The sequence below is a fragment of the Pseudorasbora parva genome, chromosome 15, assembly GCF_024679245.1.
Source record: "Pseudorasbora parva isolate DD20220531a chromosome 15, ASM2467924v1, whole genome shotgun sequence".
Classification (NCBI taxonomy): domain Eukaryota; kingdom Metazoa; phylum Chordata; class Actinopteri; order Cypriniformes; family Gobionidae; genus Pseudorasbora; species Pseudorasbora parva.
In genome coordinates this window covers 26,671,169-26,695,385 of record NC_090186.1, presented here as the reverse complement: position 1 = coordinate 26,695,385, position 24,217 = coordinate 26,671,169, and the positions used below count along the sequence as shown (strand labels likewise).

The 24,217-nt window shown below is 38.4% G+C and overlaps 1 protein-coding gene across 6 annotated transcripts in view; it reads left to right on the top strand.

Moving 5' to 3' along the window:
* The window catches only part of sipa1l1 (signal-induced proliferation-associated 1 like 1), a 109,224-nt gene extending 90,587 nt beyond the window's left edge, over positions 1 to 18,637 (top strand). For 4 of the 6 annotated variants that reach the window (XM_067417502.1, XM_067417496.1, XM_067417499.1 and 1 more), the window contains 9 exons: positions 5,273 to 5,370; positions 7,081 to 7,523; positions 9,201 to 9,422; positions 9,893 to 10,052; positions 11,671 to 11,896; positions 12,332 to 12,505; positions 13,563 to 13,674; positions 13,822 to 13,900; positions 15,705 to 18,637. In XM_067417502.1, coding sequence (XP_067273603.1) covers positions 5,273 to 5,370; positions 7,081 to 7,523; positions 9,201 to 9,422; positions 9,893 to 10,052; positions 11,671 to 11,896; positions 12,332 to 12,505; positions 13,563 to 13,674; positions 13,822 to 13,900; positions 15,705 to 15,848 — 1,658 coding nt within the window. In that variant the 3' untranslated portion in view covers positions 15,849 to 18,637. The remainder of the gene's footprint in view (positions 1 to 5,272; positions 5,371 to 7,080; positions 7,524 to 9,200; positions 9,423 to 9,892; positions 10,053 to 11,670; positions 11,897 to 12,331; positions 12,506 to 13,562; positions 13,675 to 13,821; positions 13,901 to 15,704) is intronic. The other 2 variants (XM_067417501.1, XM_067417500.1) reach the window with 2 other exon arrangements.
* Positions 18,638 to 24,217: the final 5,580 nt, after the last annotated feature.

The window sequence follows — 24,217 nt, the reverse complement described above, 5'->3', positions numbered from 1 at the left end:
CAAGTGTAAAAAAAACTAATTTAGTTGATAAAAACAGTCTCTAATTTAGTCTGCGCGTTGTGTGTAAGTGTGTGCGCTCACACTGGCAGGCGCTGGATACGATGAATGAATACTGTGGAGACGACGCTAAGTAAGCATGAGGTATTCACTAATGCTTCTTACGACATCTCTTACATAAACTACGCAAAATATTGTCTTTTGATTCGTTACTACATCCATCAATCAAATCTATGCTGGCTATGCATTGGCTAGGCATTGACTGGCTTATCCAACGAAGGACCAGCGAGTTTGACTGACAGATGTATCACCCAGTGACGCGCTCCCTTTCTAGCATGTTTCCTAACCGGGTTTATGATTGAAGGAGAGAGACCTGGGAGGGTTTAATATGACCGGAACCTTCCACAGTACAGGGGAGATTGTCAAAATAAGGCTTACAATCGCTATTTCATTGAAAATGGACATGATTGATTACTCTTAACGCAAAACGCTTATGCAAACAACGGAGGATTTTTAGTTTTTTCCCCTTATTTTTTCGTTGTTTTGGATTAAAAGTGGGATGCATTTTGAAGAGTGGACTCTTACACAGACATGTATGGTGTTGTTTTGTGGATTCGTCCGATCTGATCTGAACGTCAGGAGATGAAAGATGAGTACCGCGTTCATTATGCTAATGTTTAAATAGCCACTGCTTTAGCATTTAATTTAACCCTTTCCTCTCTGGTGTATTTATTGCAAAAACGAGTTCAGAACATGAATCTTGAGTGTTTTAGCTTTCAAATGATGCATAGTTTGATATAGTTGATTGAACAGTTTGTATAAAACAAAAGTAATTATAAGTAGAGACACGCCCACTTGCGTCAGACGCCCCGCCCACGATCCGGTGCGGATTAAGAAGTTAAAGCAGCTTGCCCTGTCAGATTCTCTGACAGATACTTGTACTGACTGACAGATAAATACATGTGGTGTTTAATGCGTTTGAGATGTGGTGCTTTCCTCAGTGCATAATTTACATTTCACATGTATATTCTCCATCTGTAAATATTAGAAAGTCAGGCAAATGTGGCAATATGTGCCAAATAGATGGAACGAGAACAATTTATTACAAAAATAACAAAATTAAGTCTTGGGCTCTGTGAATTATTATTATTATTATTATTATTATTATTATTTTTATTTTTTTATTTTTCAAATTCTGTTAAAAAAAATTTAAACCAAATTCTACGTCTTCTGTTTTCTGGATTCCAATTGAATGGATTAATTAAATTTTAATAACCAAAAAGCATGTCTAATTAATTGAATAATAAAAGTAGAGATATATTTTATTATTGTTATTATAATACATTTTATGATTTTTGTTGTTGTTGTGTATTTAAATTTTTCTTGCAATCAAATGAAGGCACAAAACACTTTAAATGTATCTTTTAATCATATAAAATTAAATCTAACCTTTTGTCAAACAAAATCCTGCAGAACAACAGAGCTTTACTGTTAAAATTAAAGCGTGGAAGAAATTTTTTTATGATAAAGTATTATTATTTGTATTGTTAGTATTATTATTGCATTGAGGGGTAGATAAATTCTATTGTGCAACAATACTATATTTCTGTCACAATTTCTTTAAGTTATATAAAACTTTAATTTGGACAGGATTCCGTGGAACTTTTATCTGGATTCCGTGATTCCATCCACGCTTTCCATGGGCCCTAATTTTAGTTTTAGTTTTAGTTATTGTGGTTTTGTCATTTAATGTTACAGACGTGAAACCACAAATCATGTGGCTTTTTGGGGACAGGTGCACTATTATTTTACAAAGAGCTCAGACTTGGGTGAAAAAATTCCATAGGTTTGCATTGGAGGAAGGATCTGAGGATCAGAATATCAAAGAGACTTGAGGGTGGACTCTTTTGACTTCAGACAGTTAGTAACCACTGAGAACACCTTAGCAACCGCATAGTAATGTCCCAGCAACCACCCACGACACCTAAGCATAGTGGCGGCCACACGGGCAAGCACCACTCACATTCACTTGAAGATATGTAAAAACCTAGTCTTTCTTCTCAAGTGCTTTCATTAAAAAACACTAAAAGTGACACATTTTCTTAACCCAAAAGCTCAGGGAAATGCGTTAAAGACATACTAGCATAAAAACCAATGCAATGAAACTCTCCTTCCTACGGTGCTTGGTGCCATGCTGTAGGCTTTATCCCATATTTCAACCTGGCATTGATGGCTTCTTTTTTTAATCTTTTTTTTGGAGGGGGGCATTGTTTTTGCCAGCAGCTCGGCTCAGTTTGGTCTTCTCACCCTTCTAACACACAGCAGATCATCTGAACCTTCCCTCCCACTGAATATCTCTCTCTTGTATAACTGTGGTCAACCTTACAGCGCTCAATAGATCAAGCATAGCCTTTGAAAGTAAGCGGTGTCCAGTGAAAGCAGCAAACATAAATGGTGTCTCTGAACAGCAGGCTGTGTATGGGTTCAAGCAAAGACAGAAATACCTCCTCTTTCCTGCTGGTACGGTTGTGTAAGCAGCGCTTTGTGTCGTTCTAGCACCCCCCCACCCCACACACACACACACACACACACACACACACACACACACACACACACACACACACTCACTCTTCAAGGTCCAAGTGTGCTGTGACTCACACTACCACCCCCTTTCTGCGTATTTTTCTTGTTTCTCTTCCTCTCTCCATTGCTCTGCCTCTCCACATGCCTCCTGTTTTTGACAGAAATATTCCCGTTTTTTTTTTTTTTTTTGGAGACTGCAGGACTTGCAGGCAGTCTTATGCTGCCTCCACTGTGTCTGTCTGTCTCTAGCTTTGTCTCTGTTTATGTCCCTCTTTTATATATTTCTCTGTAACCATCTAACTGTTTTCAGCTTCTGTTGTGGTCAAGCGGCCCACCTCTACACTCTCTTGACCCCTCTTAGCTCTGCGATGTGTCCTCTCGGAGACTCGGATGTTAATAGCAGGGTTCAGGCCACAGAAAACGCATCAAAACATATCTGAGCAGTTTGGCCCAGTAAACCTTATGACCCGTGCTGTAAATGTTACCACAGCATAGAATTATATGCTGCTCTCATGATTGCAGTCGACTGTTTGGGGAATGAGAGGTCGGTCACCAAATTCCAACTTTGTCGGTTTTGCCTTTTGGGGTGGCTTGTATTTGTAAAGATTTAAATTTTAGACCTAAAGAACCTTAAATATTAATTTAAATAAACTTAAAGAGAAGGGCAAGGTCAATAAAACCTTTTCTTGTGAGACATGTTCTACTGTAGTTGTCCATAGCTATATTTAGATGCGAGTAGTTTTCGGAATTATGTTTGAGTTACAATTTTTATCACCCGACATCTCTGATTTCATGTACAGATTGAGATGGAACTAACAACTCCATGTTTATTGCAGAGGTAGAAGTGTGTGTTTTTTAGATGTAGGCGTTATAGAAGGTCATGTGCGGTGCTTGCGTACATCACGTATGATATACGTTTTATTTTTTCTGAATTGGCTATTGATACAACTTGATTGGCTGTTTATAATAAATCCACATAAGTGGCCAGACAGAGACATCTATACTATTTAAAAGGACAGTCTTTGCAGTGTCCTTGATTTTGCCCTTTTTATTAATTTATTTTTATTTACTTTATCTTCCATATTGAAATTAAATGAAAGCACACGAAAGATTGTTGTCCAAACGGTAGCTCAGGTAGGTCAAAAACTCGAGGAGAAGCGTTAGGATGATACAATATCGCAAATCGCAGACATTCACATTCAGACTAGATTAGATTTCTCCATGAACTGTTAAGGTTGCTGAAAAACAGTAGGTAATTTGCCCTGGAGTTTTTAATGAAGTTGTGTGAGAAAAACATACAATGCAGATTTACCTACTCCGAATCATTTTTATAATCAATTATGACCTATTTCTTTTGTAATCAATTATGACCTATTTCTTTTATATTTTCTTGTCAGATGTTGTGAATTTTTATCATATGTTTTGTATTTTATTCAGAATATTGCAATTGATCTTTTTTTTTTGATGTATGTTTTTTGAACATGATTTTTATGTAAAGCACTTTGAACTGCATTATATGCCTGAAAAGTGCTATATAAATAAAGTTTAATATTATTATTATTATTATTATTCTGTAATGTCCTCCATTACAACGAGTCTCGTCCGAATAGGGCTCATGTCTTTTTTTCCTTTGGAAGGCTGGAAGACATACAAGGGATACTTTTTTTTTTTTCAAATTCAGGGGATACTTTTGCCATTTCTGACAGGTTTCTGACTTCTTTTTTTTGATGCACATTCACATCAAAAAATGTTACTTTTCCCCAGCAGCTTCTATTTTTTTTTTTCCCTGAAGTGATTTTCCATTTCTCTAAAGTAGTCATGTTAGCACAAAAATGTATATTTTAGGAAATAATTTGAATTGAGTAAAGAGAGTTTGATTTCGTTTTCAAAGATTGTGGTTTGCACAAACTGCGTTTGAGTTCTGAGATATTGCAAGGTATTATTATTCTGAAAAACAAACAAAACTATGCTTTGAATAGCTAAAGGGAGGTAGAGGCAGGAAATAGGGTGTCAAGAGGGGAAGGAAAGCCTTTTCATAAAGCTAGAAAGGAATTACCCCCCTCTGACAAAGCAATGTTGCAGTGGCTCATACATGAATACAAACTGGCCTTATTTTCCTAATGTTTTTAAAGCTTTTTTTTTTTTTAAATGTATGCCCATGTCTAATCGATTATGTCTTAAAGCCTGTGTAATAAGTCTGTGTAAACTGTAACAAACAGTCTCTGATGTTTTAGGATAATTTCAAGTCTGTGCATTTTCTGACATTCTGCTTCCTGTCCGTCCACCCCCTCCCCCTTCTGAAGTCTGTGTGCTTTAATTGTTTGTACCATCTATTTTTGTTATGCTGGCCATTATGTAACAGCCAACAATTACACAATAGTTTCTTTTACACTCTCTGTCCTGTAATGAAATCAGCACAGACTGCATAAGCTATATTGGCCAAATTTGATTTCTTTCAGATCAAATTGTCTATGATTTTATTTGTGCGTGCGTGTGTGTGTCGTGCTTGTGTGTGTGTCGTGCTATGTATACACTGGGCTTTGTTTATGATATTTCTCATCTAAATGAGTCTCAAGTGTGTCTGTTTCCTCCCTGCCGTTGTGCCCTCATTTTCGGTATTCACCAGTGTTTTTTTTCTGTTAAGTACTGTCTAAATGTCCTGTTTTCTAATGCACACTCTTTTCTTCTGTAGATGCTCCAGTCACTAAGTCTAGCTCATCCTACTCAGGCGGCCCACGCATCCAGAGACAGGAGCAGGTTATTCACCTTTCACCCAAGAAAGGCAGCCAGGTGGGTTCTCAAATGCTGCATATAACTGCTTTTAAAAATGGTGCCCCATGGTGCCTCTTCACTAAAGGAGCTTTAAGTGGCAAGCATTACCATATAATTCAACAAACAGTAGTTCGTTAACACTTAGTTAATATGTTAGACAGAAGGATGGTCAAAAGCACAGATTTTATGATTGAGGATGAACTGTTTTGTTCATCCTAAGCACACCCTATCACTATCAGAGCAATGCAAAAAAATCCACTCTTTAGCAGCTGTCAGTATCATATTCGACTGTTTAAAAGTTCCGGGTCTGTATGATAAATTTTTGGGGGGAAAGAAATTATATTTTTATTCCGCAAGAATGCATCAAATTGATCAAAAGTGACATTATACATTTATAATGTTTCAAACGATCTCTTTTTTTGTTAGTTCTGTACTTTTTAACGTTCATAATCATCAAATAATCATGAAAAAAATAGTAGTAATGGCTGCTGAAAATTCAGCTTTGCCATAACAGGAAAAATACATATCAAAATATATTAAAATAGAAAAGAGTTATTTGAATTTATAATATTTCACAGAATTACTGTTTTCACTGTATTTTGATCAAATACATGCAGCCATGGTGAGTATAAGAAACTTTCTGCAAAAACATGAGAACATTTACTCTTTTTATTCATGTGTATTTATGGTTTACATTTTTTTTTTTTAAGTGCAATTACTCTAAAAATGTATTGTTGTTAAAGGATCAAGTGAAATGTCATGAATCATTATTTTATAAATATCCTAAAGTTTTTGGAACCACACAACATTTTACAACCTGAGCAAACCTTTTATTTTTGTGCATGTTGGATGTACAAGAAATACTGTGCCTTAGCATGATGGTGGAAAATCTAGTTTTCTTATCTAGGTTAAAGAGTTACCCAAAAATGAAAATTAGATGTTTATCTGCTTACCCACAGGGCATCCAATGTGTAGGTGTGTCTGTAGAACACAAATGAAGATTTTTAACTCCAACCTTTGCTGTGTGCCAGTCATATAATGGGGTGAATAGGTAACAATTCTATGAGAGCAAAACATACAAAAAAAAAAAAAAAAACATGCTTAGGTAACATGCACAAAAACCCTGCTGCTCCTGATGACACATTGATTTGTTAAGACACGAACAGATCGGTTTCTGTGAGAAACAACAGTATTTATGTTTTTTTATTTTTTACCTCATATCCCAACGAATCTCATCAAGTTTTCCCATCTGCAGTAACTTCCGTTTGGTGAGGTCAAATAGCGGCGCGATCATACACATACATTATGCAGATTTCCTCATTCGACCGATCCGCGCAGGCACTAATGAGGATTCTATATATATATATTTCTATGATCGCGCCGCTAATTGACCTCACCTAATGGAAGTTACTGCAATTGTGTCTTAACAAATCAATGTGTCATCAGGAGCAGCAGGGTTTTTGTGCACGTTGCCTAAGCATATATTTTTTGTTTGTATGCTTTCCTCTCATAGAATTGTTACCTATTCACCCCATTATATGACTGGCACACAGCAACGGTTGAAGTTAAAAATCTTCATTTGTGTTCTACTGAAGAAACAGACACACCTATATGTTGGATGCACTGGGGGTAAGCAGTTAAACATCTAATTTTCATTTTTGGGTGAACTAACCCTTTAACTCTTTGTGAAAATATGATGTTTCAGCAACAATTTTCTTTTTCTTACAGTCTGAAGGTCCATACTCTCACTCCAGCAGTAATACGCTTTCCAGTACCACTTCTAGTGGAGGTCATAGCGATGACAAGTGGTATGATCTGGGTAGTGGAGGGATGGGAGAGCAGCCGGAATCTGAGCCGAATGGTCTGGGTGGCGGTGGCTACCTGCAGGGTGCTTCCGCTGACAGCGGCATCGATGCTACATCATACGGGCCCACCCATGGGAGTTCCAGCTCTCTGCTGGCTGTGGGAGCTGCTGGAGCGAGAGAGAGAGCCCCTTCACCCTGGCACAGCCCCACAGAAGGGAGCCGGAGGGTGCTTGAGAGGTCCCCTCCCGTTGCAGAGTCCCCAGTGTCCCCTGCTGATGCGCCGCCTACAACCCGAAGTCCGCCAACACATCTACTGGTCCGGGATGGCAGTTCTTACAGTCTGAGTGACATGGGCTCCCATTCTAGGTATGCTTTGATTCTTTTTTTTTCTTTCTTTTTTTTTACAGAGTTTGTAGATGGGCTTTTTTTTATTTGGATTAGCAAGCAACCTAGCAAATTCTCAACTCCCTAGGCAATGCCCTTGCAACTTTCCGGAGCATTTTAGCAACACTGGTGACCTCAAACAACATCTTAGCATTGTGATAGTAGGCTTTTTTAATTTATTTTGGCTCCCTATTGCCATCTCATCGCCCTGCCTATCGTACGTACAATTGTCCCAACAGTAATACTGTTTTCAAGGTCTATCCATGTCCTTACTGCAAGGTGGATGATTCTGATTGGCTCAGAGAAAATACACAGTCATGGTAAATTTCCACACATTGTCAGTTAATCAGATGCACATAGACATATCACTTGTTGAGGCTTTCACCCCGGAATTAGGCCCGCAGTGACCTTTGAGGTCTGGAGCAGGCGCCAGCTTGCTCCACCCATAAGTCCACCTATCTCTTAGGATGCCCATTTTCAACGCTGACCTGTAACACAGAATATTGCGCACATACAAAGATACACAGTCTCTCCAAGGTTGGAGCTGATTAAGCTCCAGTTCTGACCAGAAACTTTCCCAAAACATACTGATAACGTGCTTTCTCTCAGTGAAAGGTAAAGACAGTATTACAGGGAATATTCATCTTGATTCTTTAGTGTTTCAGTAAAAGGAAATATAAAATGAATGAAATATAATATAAATGGTTCTCTTAAGCAAAATCTTAGCTGGAAAAAATCATTAAAAATCATTAGAATAATATAAAAGGATACATATTGATTAAGGCTTTGATTAGTTAATACTTTAAAAAACAACTTAATAATAATTTACTATTTAATTTGGATATATATATATATATATATATATATATATATATATATATATATATATATATATATAGGTGTGTGTATATATATATATATATATATAGGTGTATATATATATATATATATATAGGTGTATATATATATATATATATATATATATATATATATATATATATATATATATATATATATATATATATATATATATATATATATATATATATATATATATAGGTATATAGGTATATATATAGATATGTATATATATGTATATATATGTATATATATGTATATATATATATATATATATATATGTATATATATATATATATATATATATATATATATATATATATATAGATATATAGATATGTATATATATATATAGATATAGATATATATATAGGTATATTGAAGCGGCAGTAGATTTCAGAATCCCCCTTTCAGAGCAAATAACCAACTATCAATACCCAGAACACCTTAGATTTCCCTTAGAACAGCACATTACAATTTCTTTAGAAACCACCCAGGACACCCTAGCAACTGTGTAGCAACACCCTGGCACCCACACACATCTTAGTATTGTGCCAATGAATTTTGTTTGGGCAAGAAAAGTTTATAGAAATGTGGAGCACATTTCAATAAAGAGTTTGGATGTTTGTTTTACCTGTTACAATTCATTGATTTACTGTATACATTTTTTTGTAGTAATAATATCATGGCAAATAATGCCACATGTATGTGTACACGTTGTATAAAGTATGTGCACACTTTTTCTAGGATATTTATTTTCCAAGACAGTCTAGACATGTTTTCCCATTATCTGGCCTTCAGCACACGGCACACTGTCAGCCCTGCAGTCCTGAGCTCCAGCCACAGCTCCCCACGTGAAGAGTCTTCCTCGGCCACATCCCCCTCATCCTCTTCCTCCCAGAGCTCGGTGTCACCTGGTCCCAAGAGTTTCTATCCTCGCCAAGGGGCCACTAGCAAGTACCTGATTGGCTGGAGGAAACCGGGCAGCACCATCAACTCTGTGGACTTTGGGGACACACGCAAGTAAGTAAAGGAGCTTTGCTGTGGGGATGATGGATGGTTAAAAGATGTGTGACTGGATTGTAAAGATGTGAAGGAGAGATGTTTGAAAAGATACACACAGGAAAATTATCACAACAAGTTCAAGTTCATAAATCATGGACTAGTTGCCATCTTGCTAGATCAATTTGTCACACATTATTTTATAGACAGTTAATATTCTACTTGTGTTTGTTCTGACCTTCCTCTTAAGTGCCAATAAATCTATGTAATCTTTTTTGTCAAAAGAGGGTTTAGGTTTTGTTTTCCTTTTGTTCCTGGAGTTTTATGTTTTACCGATACACGACTGCCACCTTCTGGAGAGGGACAGTAATAACAGTGAAACGGAATCAGTGCATAATGATCCTGTAAATAAGGAAATGAATGGCTTAGAATTGACAGTCAATGATTTGATGTTTTTATCCAAAATCTTGCATTATGCCCTTTCCCCCTAGAAGACCACAGGGTGAGGGGTCAGACCCTGGGTCTTCTCAATCCAGGCCCTCTCTTAGGGATCTGCACTCTCCTCAAGCCATGTGCAAGTCCACAGTGGAAGAAGATCTAAAGAAACTCATCACATCAGAAAGTCCACCATCCAGTCAGCACAAGGAGAAGGTACCTCATCAAGTCAAAATGAAAGCCAAGTATAGTAACCCAAACTTGGAATTTGTCCTCTGCATTTGACCCATCCGAGTTAGTGCATACTAGGGATGCCACAATTCTCAATATAATATTGAACCGTTCGGTACGGCATTTACGGTTCAATACACGCTTGTGAATTGCGTTTATTTCAGTTTTGCATTTAATAAACTTTTTCTGTTTCTCTCAGTCTACGCGTGGATATGAGCAAATATCCATCATATGCACTAAAGTTTAGAGGTGTTTAGACCATTCTTGAAATGCTGGTGTCAGAGTTATACTCATGGAACACTGTAGTTATTCACAATCACGAAAGTTCATGCATGCGTTTTAAAGCCTTGCAAGTTAAAACATTTCATTCTCGTGCTTATATGCACTGTTTTACATGCACTGAGCATGCACACTAAAAGCCTGTCAAACACATGTAATTACTGGACTATGTAGTCTAACTGCACTAATACTGTCAAATACACAAAGGTTAACATATACACTCCTGAACAAAATCTAAAGACCAGGGCATTCATTGCAAGTTTTAGACATTTCGCACTTGCGAACCGGGTTGTAAGTGCTGATTCAAAATGCCAAAAGAAGAAACAGGAGCAAGAGACAAAAAATAGAGAGTAGGCAATTTATTGAAAACTGCATTTAAACTGAAACAGGCCGTTCATCAGCTGATCAAAAGTTTAAGACCATAGCCATAAAAAGGTCAAATCTGGACAAAAATATGGCTTTCATGGCATTGTCCTTCAAGCAGTCATACTGTCAAGATCTCCTGATGGCAAAGGCAAAAAGGCTTTCTCTCTTTGAACGTGGCAGGATTGTTGAGCTGCACAAGCAAGGCCTTTCGCAACGCGCTATCGCTGCTGAGGTTGGACGCAGTAAGACAGTATGAGAGTTATGGGACAAAAAAGTCAAGTGGTAGACCCAAAAAGATTTCACCTGCACTGAGCTGCAGAATCCGACGGGTTGTCCGTGAAGTAAAATAAAGAGCATTGCAACAAAAACATTTTCTCCTTAACCTCTTTCTGTTCCTGTCGCCTAAGAATAGAATAGCAAAAAACCAAACCGAACCGAAAACCGTGGTTAAAAACCGAGGTATGTATTGAACCGTGGAATAACTGTATTGTTGCATCCCTAGTGCATACACATTAGGATTAGTGAACACACACACACACACACACACACACACACACACACACACACACACACACACACACACACACACACACCACACACACACTGCAAACCATGGACACTTCCATGGAAAGATTTCACCAGATTTTTAATGAGAAGCATTTATAAACCTGTTGCCAACAAGGAGATAAAATAAATATATAATCGTTTATATACATTTCAGAAATACTTATTTTTTTTGTTTTGCAATTATATGTGCATGTGATATTTTTAATTATAGGATTGTTACTTCTTACTTCTTACTAGTATAACCAGTATCATACATATATATGATATATTTTTGCACAGTTTGCACAATGTGTATTTTAAAAATCACCATCACACACAAAAAAGAAGAGGATTACTGAAATACAGGTTCAGTTACTGCAATCATGTATCCCTTCCCTCTTTTTCCGTGCAGTCCTCCTCCTCAGGTCTAGCAAGCTCAGGGCGGCGTTCTCTGCACCGCACCCTGTCAGATGAGAGTATATACCGGGGTCAGCGGCTTCCGTCTCTGGGAGACTCAGTTCTGGAGCAGGCTCTGGCCAGTGACGTGCTCTTCAGCTGCTCTACCCTTCCACGATCGCCGACCACCCGTGGCGCCCCACTGCGCAGACCTTCCTACAAAATGGGCATCAAGATGCATGGTGAGAACCTGTCATGATTGGGTCATAGTGCCATTAAAGGGTAGCACAATCTAATAGAGAAATCTCTTGAAAATGCAAAACATCATAGAATAAATCTAATAAGCCTGAAGTCCTCAACAGGGGGCCTGCGACGGTACCGCAGGGGCTCTACCAATTACTGTTTGATTTCAAACTAATTTTAGTAAAAAAATGAGACTCCATTTAACAAAAGTACAATATTTTTATAGCTTCAAAGCTAAATTCAGCAGAATGTTTCATTGTCTGGAAAGTTTTCATTTAGTACCACAGGTTATGAAAAAGCATTGCAATCTCCTAAATTTCCCCATTATGTTGTGTAAGATGCACACTACACAATCTCTAACTGGGCAAAAGCACTCAATCACACACATGCGCACACACAGGCCACCTCACGTTTTCTCATTGGCTATGTGTTAGGTGACCTCTCAGCGTCTGACACCTCTCTAGCAGACCTACACGAGCGACACAGGCTGCCTCCTCCTGAACTGGGTCTCATGCCCCTCCCGGACACGGACACCGACAGCGGCCTGGACTGGACCCACCTCGTGGATGTTGCTAATGCTTTCGAGGGTGAGAGAAGACCACAACGCAGTGAGCCCATTTCTCTTCTCTTTATCTGTCCTCCTCAGCTATGTCACTGCTTTGCACAATCCACCTGTCCAGGTTTTTAAAGATTAAGGTGTTTCTTCAAATATGGGCACTTTCTTCATATGCCAGGGGTTTAAATGTTAAAACTACACTGTTACCTTTTTTTGTGTGTGGATAAAACATAAAATGATATTAATGCAGGATATTGCTTGCATGCATCATTCACTCGTGCGTATCACGATATCCTTGCACAGTGAAAAGTAGCTTCGGCACTAAATTTGACATGGATCAAGGAAAACTGCATTGTAGTTTTTGTTAGTTTTAGTAATTTCAACAAGTTAGTTGCCTAGTTAGTTAGTCTTATATTTATTTATTTTTTCATTTCAGCTTTACTTCAATTACTGAAAACGAGCTGTAATAGTTTTTGTTAATAGTTTTAACAATAACACTGATTGCTTGCTAATATGATTCATGAAATTAACATTAGAAAGTGTAGACTATTTAATACCAAAAATGCTATTTCCTTCAGTATTTTTCCACCAGTGTTCAAACACATCACATAGTGTATATGGAGAGAATGGTGCTTTTGATTGGATTGTTCATGAAAAATAATTACATGCTCCTTTGACTGTAAAATTAAATAAGCTAATGAGAGTGTGAAATGTTTAATTAATAATAGGGAGTTTTAATTTCTAAAAGATCATAACACAAGGCCAAAAGTGCCCATAGTTGAAGGAACACTCATTACTAGGGTTTATGACATTAAAGATGTTCCCATTTTGTGTGACGATATAATATGCTGTATTTGCTGAAACATAAGTATTTAGAATAATGAGTGAAATGCTGTTACATTAATGGGAATGTCCCTTAAGGGCTTGCGCTGGTGGGCAAATGTGAAATTATGTCTTGGAATGTGCAACTGTGTTAAGCTGGAGGTGCTGCTTTATCGTAAGCCTAATATTGCCTTCACAGTTAAATTAATGCTCTGCTTGTCATCACACCATCATCTCTCTCTTTCTCTCAACTCAACCACACTCCTCTCCTCCCATTCTCCTCTTAGTGCAAAGAGGGTTTATGTTCAGCTCTCAGGACGTCAGTCAGAGAGGAGAGTCTTCACTCAGTCCTCAGCATCTAGAGCTGCACCCTGTGCCCCACACCAGACTCTCCCCCAGGTACATCAACTACCCTCTCATTTCTCCCCTTTTTTCTAATATTCCAACAAATAATGTGTAATTCATATTGTGTATTTGGTTCCTTAGTTATGTTGTAGTTTCTTGCATATGGCATCCATTTTGTCCTAACTTTGGTTCTTCTGTTAGTGAGGGGCCTTCAAGCTACAGTGGGAAGGTTTCTCAGCTGGAGGCTTTGGTTAAGATGTTGCAGGAGGACTTGAAGAAAGTGAGTTGAACTTATACAATATTCAGAATGGCCTCAGGAATAATTGACAGCCATTTAAATATTGAAAACCAATGCACACCTTTGGTTAGGGCTGTCACTAGAATTTCCAGGGCTCTGCTAGTGTTTATTGGTTCGGGACAAAAACAAAAAAGTAATTTAAAGGTGCACTATGTAGTATTTTTGCAGTAAAATATCCAAAAACCACCAGGCCAGTGTTATATATTTTGTTCAGTTGAGTACTTACAATATCCCAAATGTTTCCAACTATTTGTAAATTGTGAGAAAATTGCTATTTTAACCAAGGTCTGAGCATAACGTTTGAGGGAGTCGCCTGTCAATTGCATCATATCTGCGTTACCCTCGGTTTTCGAAACGCTTTACTCATAGCAGTGTGCAGCAAGTGTCACAGCAGCCGCTGAGCAAAAGCAAAGAGTTTCTTTATCACGTAATTTTAAACACACTTATATTTATCTAATATGATAAACAGAGCTGCGTTACCTCATATTCATGACCGGAAAAGTGGAAGTGGCACCCGCGCGTCTATGTTCGTCATCATAATCCTGGCGTGTTTTTGCGAAACAATCGCTCCAGCGGCCTTGTTCAGCTCCACAACACACGGTCCAACTCTGCTTCATACTACAGTAACGTTAATAACCGCATCCATGAACATGATTTCTGGCCGTGTCCTATTTTCCACCGGCTGTGATTCTCTGATTGGTGGAGGTTTCTCTGCAGAATCATGGGTAATGATATTTTTCAGCAGAAATTCCAGCATTGAGCATGATTATTTGAAAAATAATTTTAAATAACGCTGGCTGACAACAACAACAAAAACATACCAATGATTAACAACCTTGCAGCTCACAGTAAGTCTAGTTTATAAGTAAGGCCCTGTCCACACAAACACTGGTATTTTCAAAACTGCAGCTCTTTCAGTTGCAGTGTTGACGTGTAGATGATGAAACCGGAGATTTCGGCTTGTGAAGTCAATGTGTGCGCCATTCTTTCCTTTATTTGACGTCAGATTGTGCGCCGTTTTCTCTTTGTTTACACGAGTCGAGTCTATGCAATGGGGGACGTAGCTTTTAATAACTCTGCTAACAGCACTTGTCACATGTATGCAGATACATGCGCAATCTCATTGTATTGCAGAACAGAGGTGCCAGAATGCAATAATACTAAATAGTAAGACAAGTGTGTGAAATTACTATTACAGTCCACTTGGGCCCTGCCCCTGTGTAAATACGGTTACCTGTCACTGACTCCAAAGTAAAGGAACTTGTAGAAGGTTTTCACCAAGCCCATGACATCCCTCAGTGCATTGTTGCCATGGATGGGACTTATGTTGAAATCAGGCAGCCAGTCATACGGTGGTTTTGTGCTTTCATGTGGACAGTGATTTTTTTTTTCAAACTGTGCTTGTGTGAATGTGTTTTAAAATGGAGGAGCAAAAACACTGGTTATAAAAGTACCTGTGTATGTGTGGACTAGGCTAGACTATGTAATGGAGAAAATGAAGGGGATTTTAAAAAAATGTAAAAACGTCATGTGAAGCTGTAATAGTCATCGAATCTTGAATGACTGTAATGGATTTGGAATGATTCACTTTGGAACTTTAGAATTAGTCATTGTCTCTGCCTTTATTTTTCCTAGATAAAAAGTGCTTGATAATTTGAAATATTTGCTTTTTGGTTGCATTTACAACCTTATTAACCATTATAAACAGGAGCTCTGTCGATATTTAAAGTTAGTGTATTGAACCTCACATTTATACTTCCCTCACTATGTTTTTATTTTCCTCCAGGAAAGAGAAGAGAAATTAAAACTGCAGGCCCAAATTAAGAGGCTTTGGGAGGACAATCAGAGGCTTCAAGAAGAGTCTCAAAGCTCCGCTGCAAAGCTCAAGAAGTTCACAGAGTGGGTCTTTAACACCATCGATCTGAACTGAGCCATCTGCAGAAGACAGTCAAGGTTAATAGACTTCTCGAGGACCAGACAGACATAGGAGTGACTTTTACTCTCGTGTGACCGGATTGAGAATTGTCCATTCACAATTCAACACAATTTGATATTCACATTAGCATTCCTCTAATCTCTCAGCACATCTGTGGTGGCATGGCTCAAAGTCAGGTAAGGGCAAAACTACAAATCTTCAGCCCTATTCTGTGATTACTTCTCCATTCGAGATCCCTCGGGACATCATTAGAAGTGCCCACAGGAGAAACTAGTAACTGGCTGTGATGCCAGCCTCTACCTTCCAGGCTGTTCCATTCTTGTCCCTCCTGTGCCCTACTTACAACTCACAACCTGATATTCGGTTCCAGTCATTTGGACAGTACTACAGCCCTGCCCCATGAAGACCCCCTGCCTCAGAGCCTGATTCTAAGACTTCTCTGCTACATGACCACATTTCAGCATCTAGCTCCATGTTGTGAAATTTTTGCTGCGTCATTGTGGTTTTGGAGTTTGTGCTTTTCCCCCCAACTGTAAAAAGCCTGTCTGCATGTTCTGGCGAAAACAATCTACAACTCCGTTTGCCGACCTGCGCTTCGGATAACATTCGTGTTTCAAGAAAAAGAATGCACCTTTTTTTCTGAAGGTGGCATGAAGTGATTTGCTCATAATGAAGTCAAAACTTGTGTTGTTTTGTGATGTATCATCTCAACATCAATCAAAGCAATAGCAGGGTGTCTGAGTCCTTGTCCTAAAGACTATACATGTATAAAACATAATGACTTTGGCAATATTCTGCCTTGTACATCTCAAGTCTGTGGTACGAACACTGATAATCCTACAAGTCTGGAATTTAAGGACATGTCTTATTTCGGGAAGAGTTCAGTTATTTATTTCATTTATGTTACGAGTAAACAATTTCAATTCTCTATGCGTGCAGTGCAACGGACATCTGTGAATAGTGTTGATTTCGGAAGGGGATGTCACTTCTTTTGGAATTTGTTTTTATTTTTTGTATTATTTTTTAGTAGAGTTCTGCCTGAGCTGCAGTATCTTGTGTTGTGGTACCCTAGTCTGCTATTGTGTTGCTTTAGTGCCATCTAGTGGTATTAAGTGATCGTCTCACTTGACTTCAGCTCTAATCTATTCCAGTTTGTTTCCATGTTGCCTATACACACTCATAGCGATGGAAACCTTCCATTCAAACAAGAGATAACGCTGTAAAAAGCAGACACACGGGTATTGGATTCAGTATCAGGGATGAGAGGAGGTGCCTTTCTGAGAAACGGATGAAGGATGGAGCCTTTTCTAGAGTCGTATCTGAACTCATTACAGGAGACTCTAGAAAGATGCAATGGGTCACTTGCAGGAGCTAGCCTCAGAAAGAATGCACTCGCACAGTGTCCGATATTGGGTGTTTGACCGTCATTGCGCAAAGAATGCGGAACCAGAGGGGATGGCTTAGTTAACAGACAGCTTCACTGTCTGTAATCAATTATATTGAACAACTACCCTGTAATCTCACACCCGGTTATAGCACTTTGCCCTTGTTGACATTTTCCCTCGTCCAAACATAGCGGCATTCCCAGAGCAGAAAGGTCAGGCGTCAAAGACCAAACATCCTGCCCCTACTTATATCACTGACCCAAGTAATGTATATTGTATAGATCTCCTCCATTATACTGTTTATATTCTTCAGGAAGCACTAGCTGGTTTCTCAGTATAATGAAGACGGAGTCGATTTCTGGATACTTCACATATTATGAAGATGATGTGCACAATGGAGCCAGAGGTAACTTCTATTTGAGTTTACGAAAAGTGAGCAGCCATAACCGATTCTGTTCTAGGAATCACTCGAAGTGTCTCAGAAAGTGCCTCCTGATACCCGCAGAGAACGGAACACTAAGAATGCCAAACTTTTGCCTCGGTCAAAACTCCCTGTTAACAGGGACGACCTGCACAACGTGGAGAATGACATGAGATCATTCGTTTCATTTCTAGGTTTTGCTGCCTCAGTCAGGAGGGTGAAATGAGAGCGTCAAACTCCTTGACTGCAGAGGACGCCACTGCTATTTATTCTCACATCACTCCACTCTGGTTTGGTATTCATTCTCCCAACATTCTCAATCCTTTATCATTTTCAAACACATAAATGGTTTTGTTCAAGGTAAATATTGATGACTGTGGGAATGTGATTTTTTTTATTTTTAAATTCATTCTCTATCTTCTATCTTTGTTCTTAGCCTTCTGATTTAAATTTCTTTGCACTGTTTTTTTTTTTTTTTTTTTTTTTCATTGTGTATAAATCTATTGCTATTCGTTTATGGACATGCATAAACATATGGCTCTTGATGTTGCTTCTTGTTCTTGCGTATGCAGTCACTTTTGAGAAAGATGAGGCTGGGATTGTTTTCCCTCCCTTGATCTCTTTTATATTGTCATTAGTCGTTACTCCATATATTCTCCCATCTAAACTTTAAAGAATTGTGTTTTTAATGATGTGCACATTTTAAAAAGGAGCATTAAGATTACAAACAAAAAGTACTGTTTACATATACTGTTCATCTTCTTTGTAAAGTGTAGAGGTTTAAAAAGAGACTTTCCAGTGATTACAGTATTAAGGTTTCATAAATAAATAATAATAAAAAAACTTGATTCGAGGTGCTGTAATTATTCATGAACTGGTCGAAACAAATGGCTCGTGCTTGCCGCCTGCTCTTTGAGGTGTAATCTGCCATTGCTTTCTGAGCCAATAAATTAATCAAATGCAATAGTTGAATGTCATCTCACGTCTCCTCGTGTTTATTATTGCTGCGATCCGTGCCTTTGTTTTCATGTTTTTGTCTTTCTCTCCATCAGTGTTGTGCTTTTGTGGGAGAGGCTGATTTTTCCATGGTAGTGGTGAGGATAATTGTACCTTGCAGTAAGTAATCAGCAAAGACTGTTGAAGAGCAGGGCTGGATTGCCAAGGGCTCCTCACGTCCTCCTGCTGATCTGCCTTTGATTGTGACGTTAACCCTCTCGTGACCAAGTGAATCCCAACTTATGTGATTGTGGCTGTAGTTTCTATTGATATCGCTGAATTTGCAGAATGAAGTCACTTTCAAATGCTGCGAGAGCATCTTCTTTTTGTGGAAATACTAATGTCAACCCGAAATGGAAAAGAATGTAAAGGGCATCTCTTACCTGCAGCTGTTGGTTCTGGCCAAAAGTCTATGCAACATTATCTGCCCAAGTTAGTGAAGTCAGATAACGTTGCCTGATTTTCATGTATGTGGATGTAGGAGACATTTTGGATATATCAGCGAGCAAATGTCAATAGTGTTATTATCTGCCTCAGACTATTGGAAATGGACATGTAAGACTTGAGTGCAAAAGCCACAGATTGAAGTGGAATGTCCTCTGCTCGAGAACTTTGGTTGAACAATGCAATAGGGAATTTTTAGTGCACTTGAAATAAACATGTTGTAGAACAAGTAGTGGGAGCAAAGGGCTTAGAGCTCTTCCCAAGAGTGCCGGCTGTTGGAAATACTGTCACAGTTCTGCACAGATGTTAGCAGATTGAGCTCTCCAGTATTTGAACTAATAGAAGAGAAACTTGATAAAGAACCAATGCCATAAAAACACCCCACCTTTGGTATTAAAGTACCTACAAATCATTAGCAAACTATTAGTTTAGTTAATTCATAGATAATTAAAATATTGTAGTCTCTTCATTGTTAAAATATTAATAGGCAATATAAAAATAGTGAGTCCTTCCTTCATCATCACTGTAATTAACCAAATTATTATTGTTCAATTAGCTCATATATAAAGAGTTTTATTTTTTATGTTTTAACAAATTACCTGTAAATTACTGTAGCTCAAATTGCTCAAGAAGTTAATGCTAGTTCTGATAGAAAGGTGTCAGAATACACAGTGCATCGCAGTTTGTTGAATATGGGGCTGCATTGCCGCAGACCAGTCGGGGTGCTCATGCTGACCCCGTCCACTGCCGAAAGCACCAGCAGTGGGAACATTAGCATCAGAACTGGAGCACAGAGCAATGGAAGAAGATGGCCTGGTCTTGATGAATCACATTTTCTTTTACATCACGTGAATGGTCGGGTTTCCTGAAGAACACATGGCACCGTGATGCATTAGGGGAAGAACAAGAAGACAAGCCGGCGGAGGCAGTGTGATGGTTTGGGCAATGTTCTGCTGGGAAACCTTGGGTCCTGTCATCCATGTGGATGTTACATTAACACGTACCACCTACCTAAGCATTGTTGCAGACCATGTACACCCTTTCATGGAAACTATTCTCTGGTTGCTGTGGCCTTTTTCAGCAGGATAATGCTCCTTGCCACAAAGCAGGAATGGTTTGAGCACAAAAATGAGTCTGAGGTGTTGACTTGGCCTCCAAATTCCCCAGATCTCAATCCAATCGAGCATCTGTGGGATGTGCTGAAACAAGTCCGATCCATGGAGACCCACCTTGTAAATGTAATATTGTCGTTCTTTATTGCTGTATTTTATCTTCTATTCATAATTTGTCTTTTTAGTTATTACCTTAAAAACACCCTTTGTTAATGAGCATTGTGTTCAATAATTCTGTTGACCATCTAACATTGTGCACTAGGTTTTATTTCAGCCTAATACTACAGTCCTCTTTACTTTAGTCACATTCAGACTTTAACACTTGACTTCTATTCTTAGCATCCTGCTCTAATAATTGGCATTCATGCAACATGCCCTTTCCTGCTGGTCTCTGGTAAGAAAGAACATAAATGCACTGCAAATGTAACAATCTTGCGACATGTTACCTAATGCACACTGGAACACTACTTTCTTAGACAGAAATGTCTCCAGTTTAGTGAAAGCAAGTAGAAAACACTTGCATTTGCAACATATATTTATCCTGCAGCTCATTGGAAGATAACTTCTTGTCCACATGAAATAGAAAAATAGCTAATTTAGTGAAATGATTGTGTGTCCAATGCAATTAGACTACTGGAGATAGGGAAACACCTCTGTGCATTTCTTGCATCTCTCTCTAGTCTAAATAATTAATCTAGCCTGGAGTGGGTGAGTTCCTGATACTGTCAATTTGTGCTGATGTCGCTATGCGCCAATGTCCATTATGACTGTATATGTGTGTACACATGCCTCTTTGAGTGAGTGGTTGGCTGAATACATTTGTGATTCAGACATGATGAGCAATTACTCCTCCCTAATGGCTTCTGACGGTATTGATTTCGGGGAAGAGAGCATTTGAGCATGTGCTAATGCATGTTTGGAGTATCTGTATTTTGAATTATAGTATTATGGGGTAAGTTCTTGTATTATAGCTTGAAAATGAAAAAATATATATCCTCAAAGTATATTGCATGTAAATGCTGTTATACTCAGCCATGGCACTTTTATACATCCTGACTAAAACAATGAAGGACAGAGAGCCCCAAAAATAGTGTAGGAGCTGTTAACACCTAGGGCTCAGGAAGGGGCTGGTTAGAGTATGTGATAAAGGACACTTCCTGGAACTGATAAATGGCCCTTTCCTGGATGCTCTGTGAAAAGTTGAGTACTTGATATTTGGTCAAGTGTTGTTGACAATGGGCCTAGCTAGAAATGTGCAGACTGGAAATGCAACATTCTTGAGCAACAGTAGACCTATCTATCAGGCATAACACTGATATCTGGAACCAAGATGTTAGCAGCAGATCCTTTAAGTCCTGTAAGTTGTGAGGTGGGGTCTCCATTGATCTGACTTGTTTGTTCAGCACATCCCACAGATCCTCGATTGTATTGAGATCTGGGGAATTTGGAGGCCAGGTCAACAAACATTCCTGAACCTTTTTTGCTTTGTGTCAGGGTGCATTATGCTTCTGGAAGAGGCCACAGCTACCACGGAATACAGTTTTATGGAAGGGTGTACATGGTCTGCAACATTGCCCAAAGCATCACACTGCCTCCGCCGGATTGCCTTCTTCCCATAGTGCATCCTGGTGCCATGTGTTCCCCATTTAAGCGCTGCACACACACCCGACCAGCCATGTATGTATGTGTGTATATATATATATATATATATATATATAGATATAGATATATATATATATAGATATAGATATAGATATAGATATAGATATATATACTGTAAAAAATTATTTAGAAAAAAGTTACCTGGTTGCCTTCAAATTTTGATTCATTGAAATTAAATATTTGAGTTAATACAATGAACATTTTTTGAGATTCGACAACCTTTATTAAAAGATTATTAAAAAAAATTTGTAAGCATATTGGGTAAATTTGTGTGTTTTATTTCTGATTACACCGTGAAACATCCCAAATAGTGCCATTTTCATGATTTATCAAATTTTTTATGTGGTTTAGATACAATAATATTTTGAGTTTCTATTTATTAAACAAATGTCCTTAATTGTATCAACTCAAATTTTAAGGCAACCAGGTTACTTACTTTTTTACAAAAACCAACAATATTTTTTTACAGTGTGTATATATGTGTATATGTATATATATACACGTACGTACGTATGTATGTATGTATGTATACTTTTTTATTTTATTATTATTATTAATGTTTTTAGATACATTTATTAAAGGTTACTTTGTGAACTTACAAGGGGATTGTACTTTTTCTCTCTTTCTATAAATCACTCCTTCTTGCATCATGTTTTGTTAGAACTTGGAGAAAATGTAACAAAAAGTAAAGAGACTCCCAGAACATCAGGATTCCCTGTGGGTATGTATCATCTCAGTTGTGCCAGAAGGCCAATTAAGAGCCAGTGGGGAAGAAGGAGAGAGGTGTGTGTGTGTGTGTGTGTGTGTGTGTGTGTGTGTGTGTGTGTGTGTGTGTGTGTGTGTGTGTGTGTGTGTGTGTGTGTGTGTGTGTGTGTGTGTGTGTGTGTGTGTGTGTGTGTGTGTGTGTGTGTGTGTGTGTGTGTGTGTGTGTGTGTGTGTGTGTGTGTGTCTGTGTGTGTGTGTGTGTGTGTGTGTGTGTGTGTGTGTGTGTGTGTGTGAGAGAGAGAGAGAGAGAGAGGGGGAGAGGGAGAGGGAGAGAGGATGTGTGCATATATGTATGGGATAGAAGAGTGGATGCGTCTGACAAATGAAACCACATATTGCATGAGTGGACCAGGAGACAAAAAAAGACACACTGTGTTCTCTGTGAAGTCTCTGTGGTCCAGATGTGTGACATTCTGCACTGGATGAGTTGTTGTACTTGTAGTGCATTAAATGAATATTGCTCCCTGTTTTCCTTTGTCCAATCCATTTCAGAACCATGCAATGGAACTAAATACCTATTTTGTAATGTGCAAATATGAAGGCTACATGAAACATGAAATATAGACATGTTCAGTCTCCCAGTATCCCCTAGTTGTAATATTCTTCCTATTTTCTTTTAAAATGATCAAATCATGAGAGAACTGATTTTCCTTCATCTTTTCTGATAAAAGAATCTGATGTTAAGATGGTGTCCCATTAGTCTTCTTGAAACCACTCAGTTGTGGTCAAGCATTTTTCATCTGTTTCTGATGAAATCTTACCCTCTTCAGTCACAGGTTTGCCACACTCACTGATTAAGAATGACAGAATGAACAGCCTCTCTTTTGACCCCCGATTCCAGGTCCTGTAAAGCTCTGAAAGACATTCAAAATAAGTTGTGTAGTCTGATAAAATAACATGTGTAAGCGACATATAAATAAAATTGCTAATATGTATTATATAATACCAGATATTTTTACCAGTGCCTGGTTTTTCCTGGGGGGACTTTTAAAAGCATGAAATGGACTCCTTTTCCCCCCTGTCTGTTTCCTTTGATGTTAGGACAGTTGGTGATGAGAGTGTTTTAATATCCAATCAGTGTTGTTCCAGAATGATTGGTTGGCTCTCTCCAGGTATTATAATCCTATTATTTCTAAACTAAGGGAATATATGATAAGGTGGTCAAAATTGTTTGCAACCCTGGTAAATATTTTCAAATTTTATTCAAAAAATTCAAAAAATCGTAGTAAAATTAAGTAAAGTAATTAAAAGGGGGGGTTAAATCACAAAATAAAATTAATGCTTTTCTCCAAAACACATTGGCCTCAATTGTTGGCAGTTTGGCACCCTTTTATTAAATACTTTTTGCAACCTCCCTTTCCCAAGATAACAGCTCCGAGTCGTCTTCTAAAATGCCTGATGATTTTGGAGAACACCTGACAAGAGATCAGAGACCATTCCTCCATACTGAATCTCTCCAGATCCTTCAGATTCACAGATCCATGTTGGTGGTGCTTCTCTTCAGTTCAGCCACTCATTCTCTAGAGGGTTCAGGTCAGGGAACTGGGTCCAAGACCCCAACACTCAACTAATCTCTGT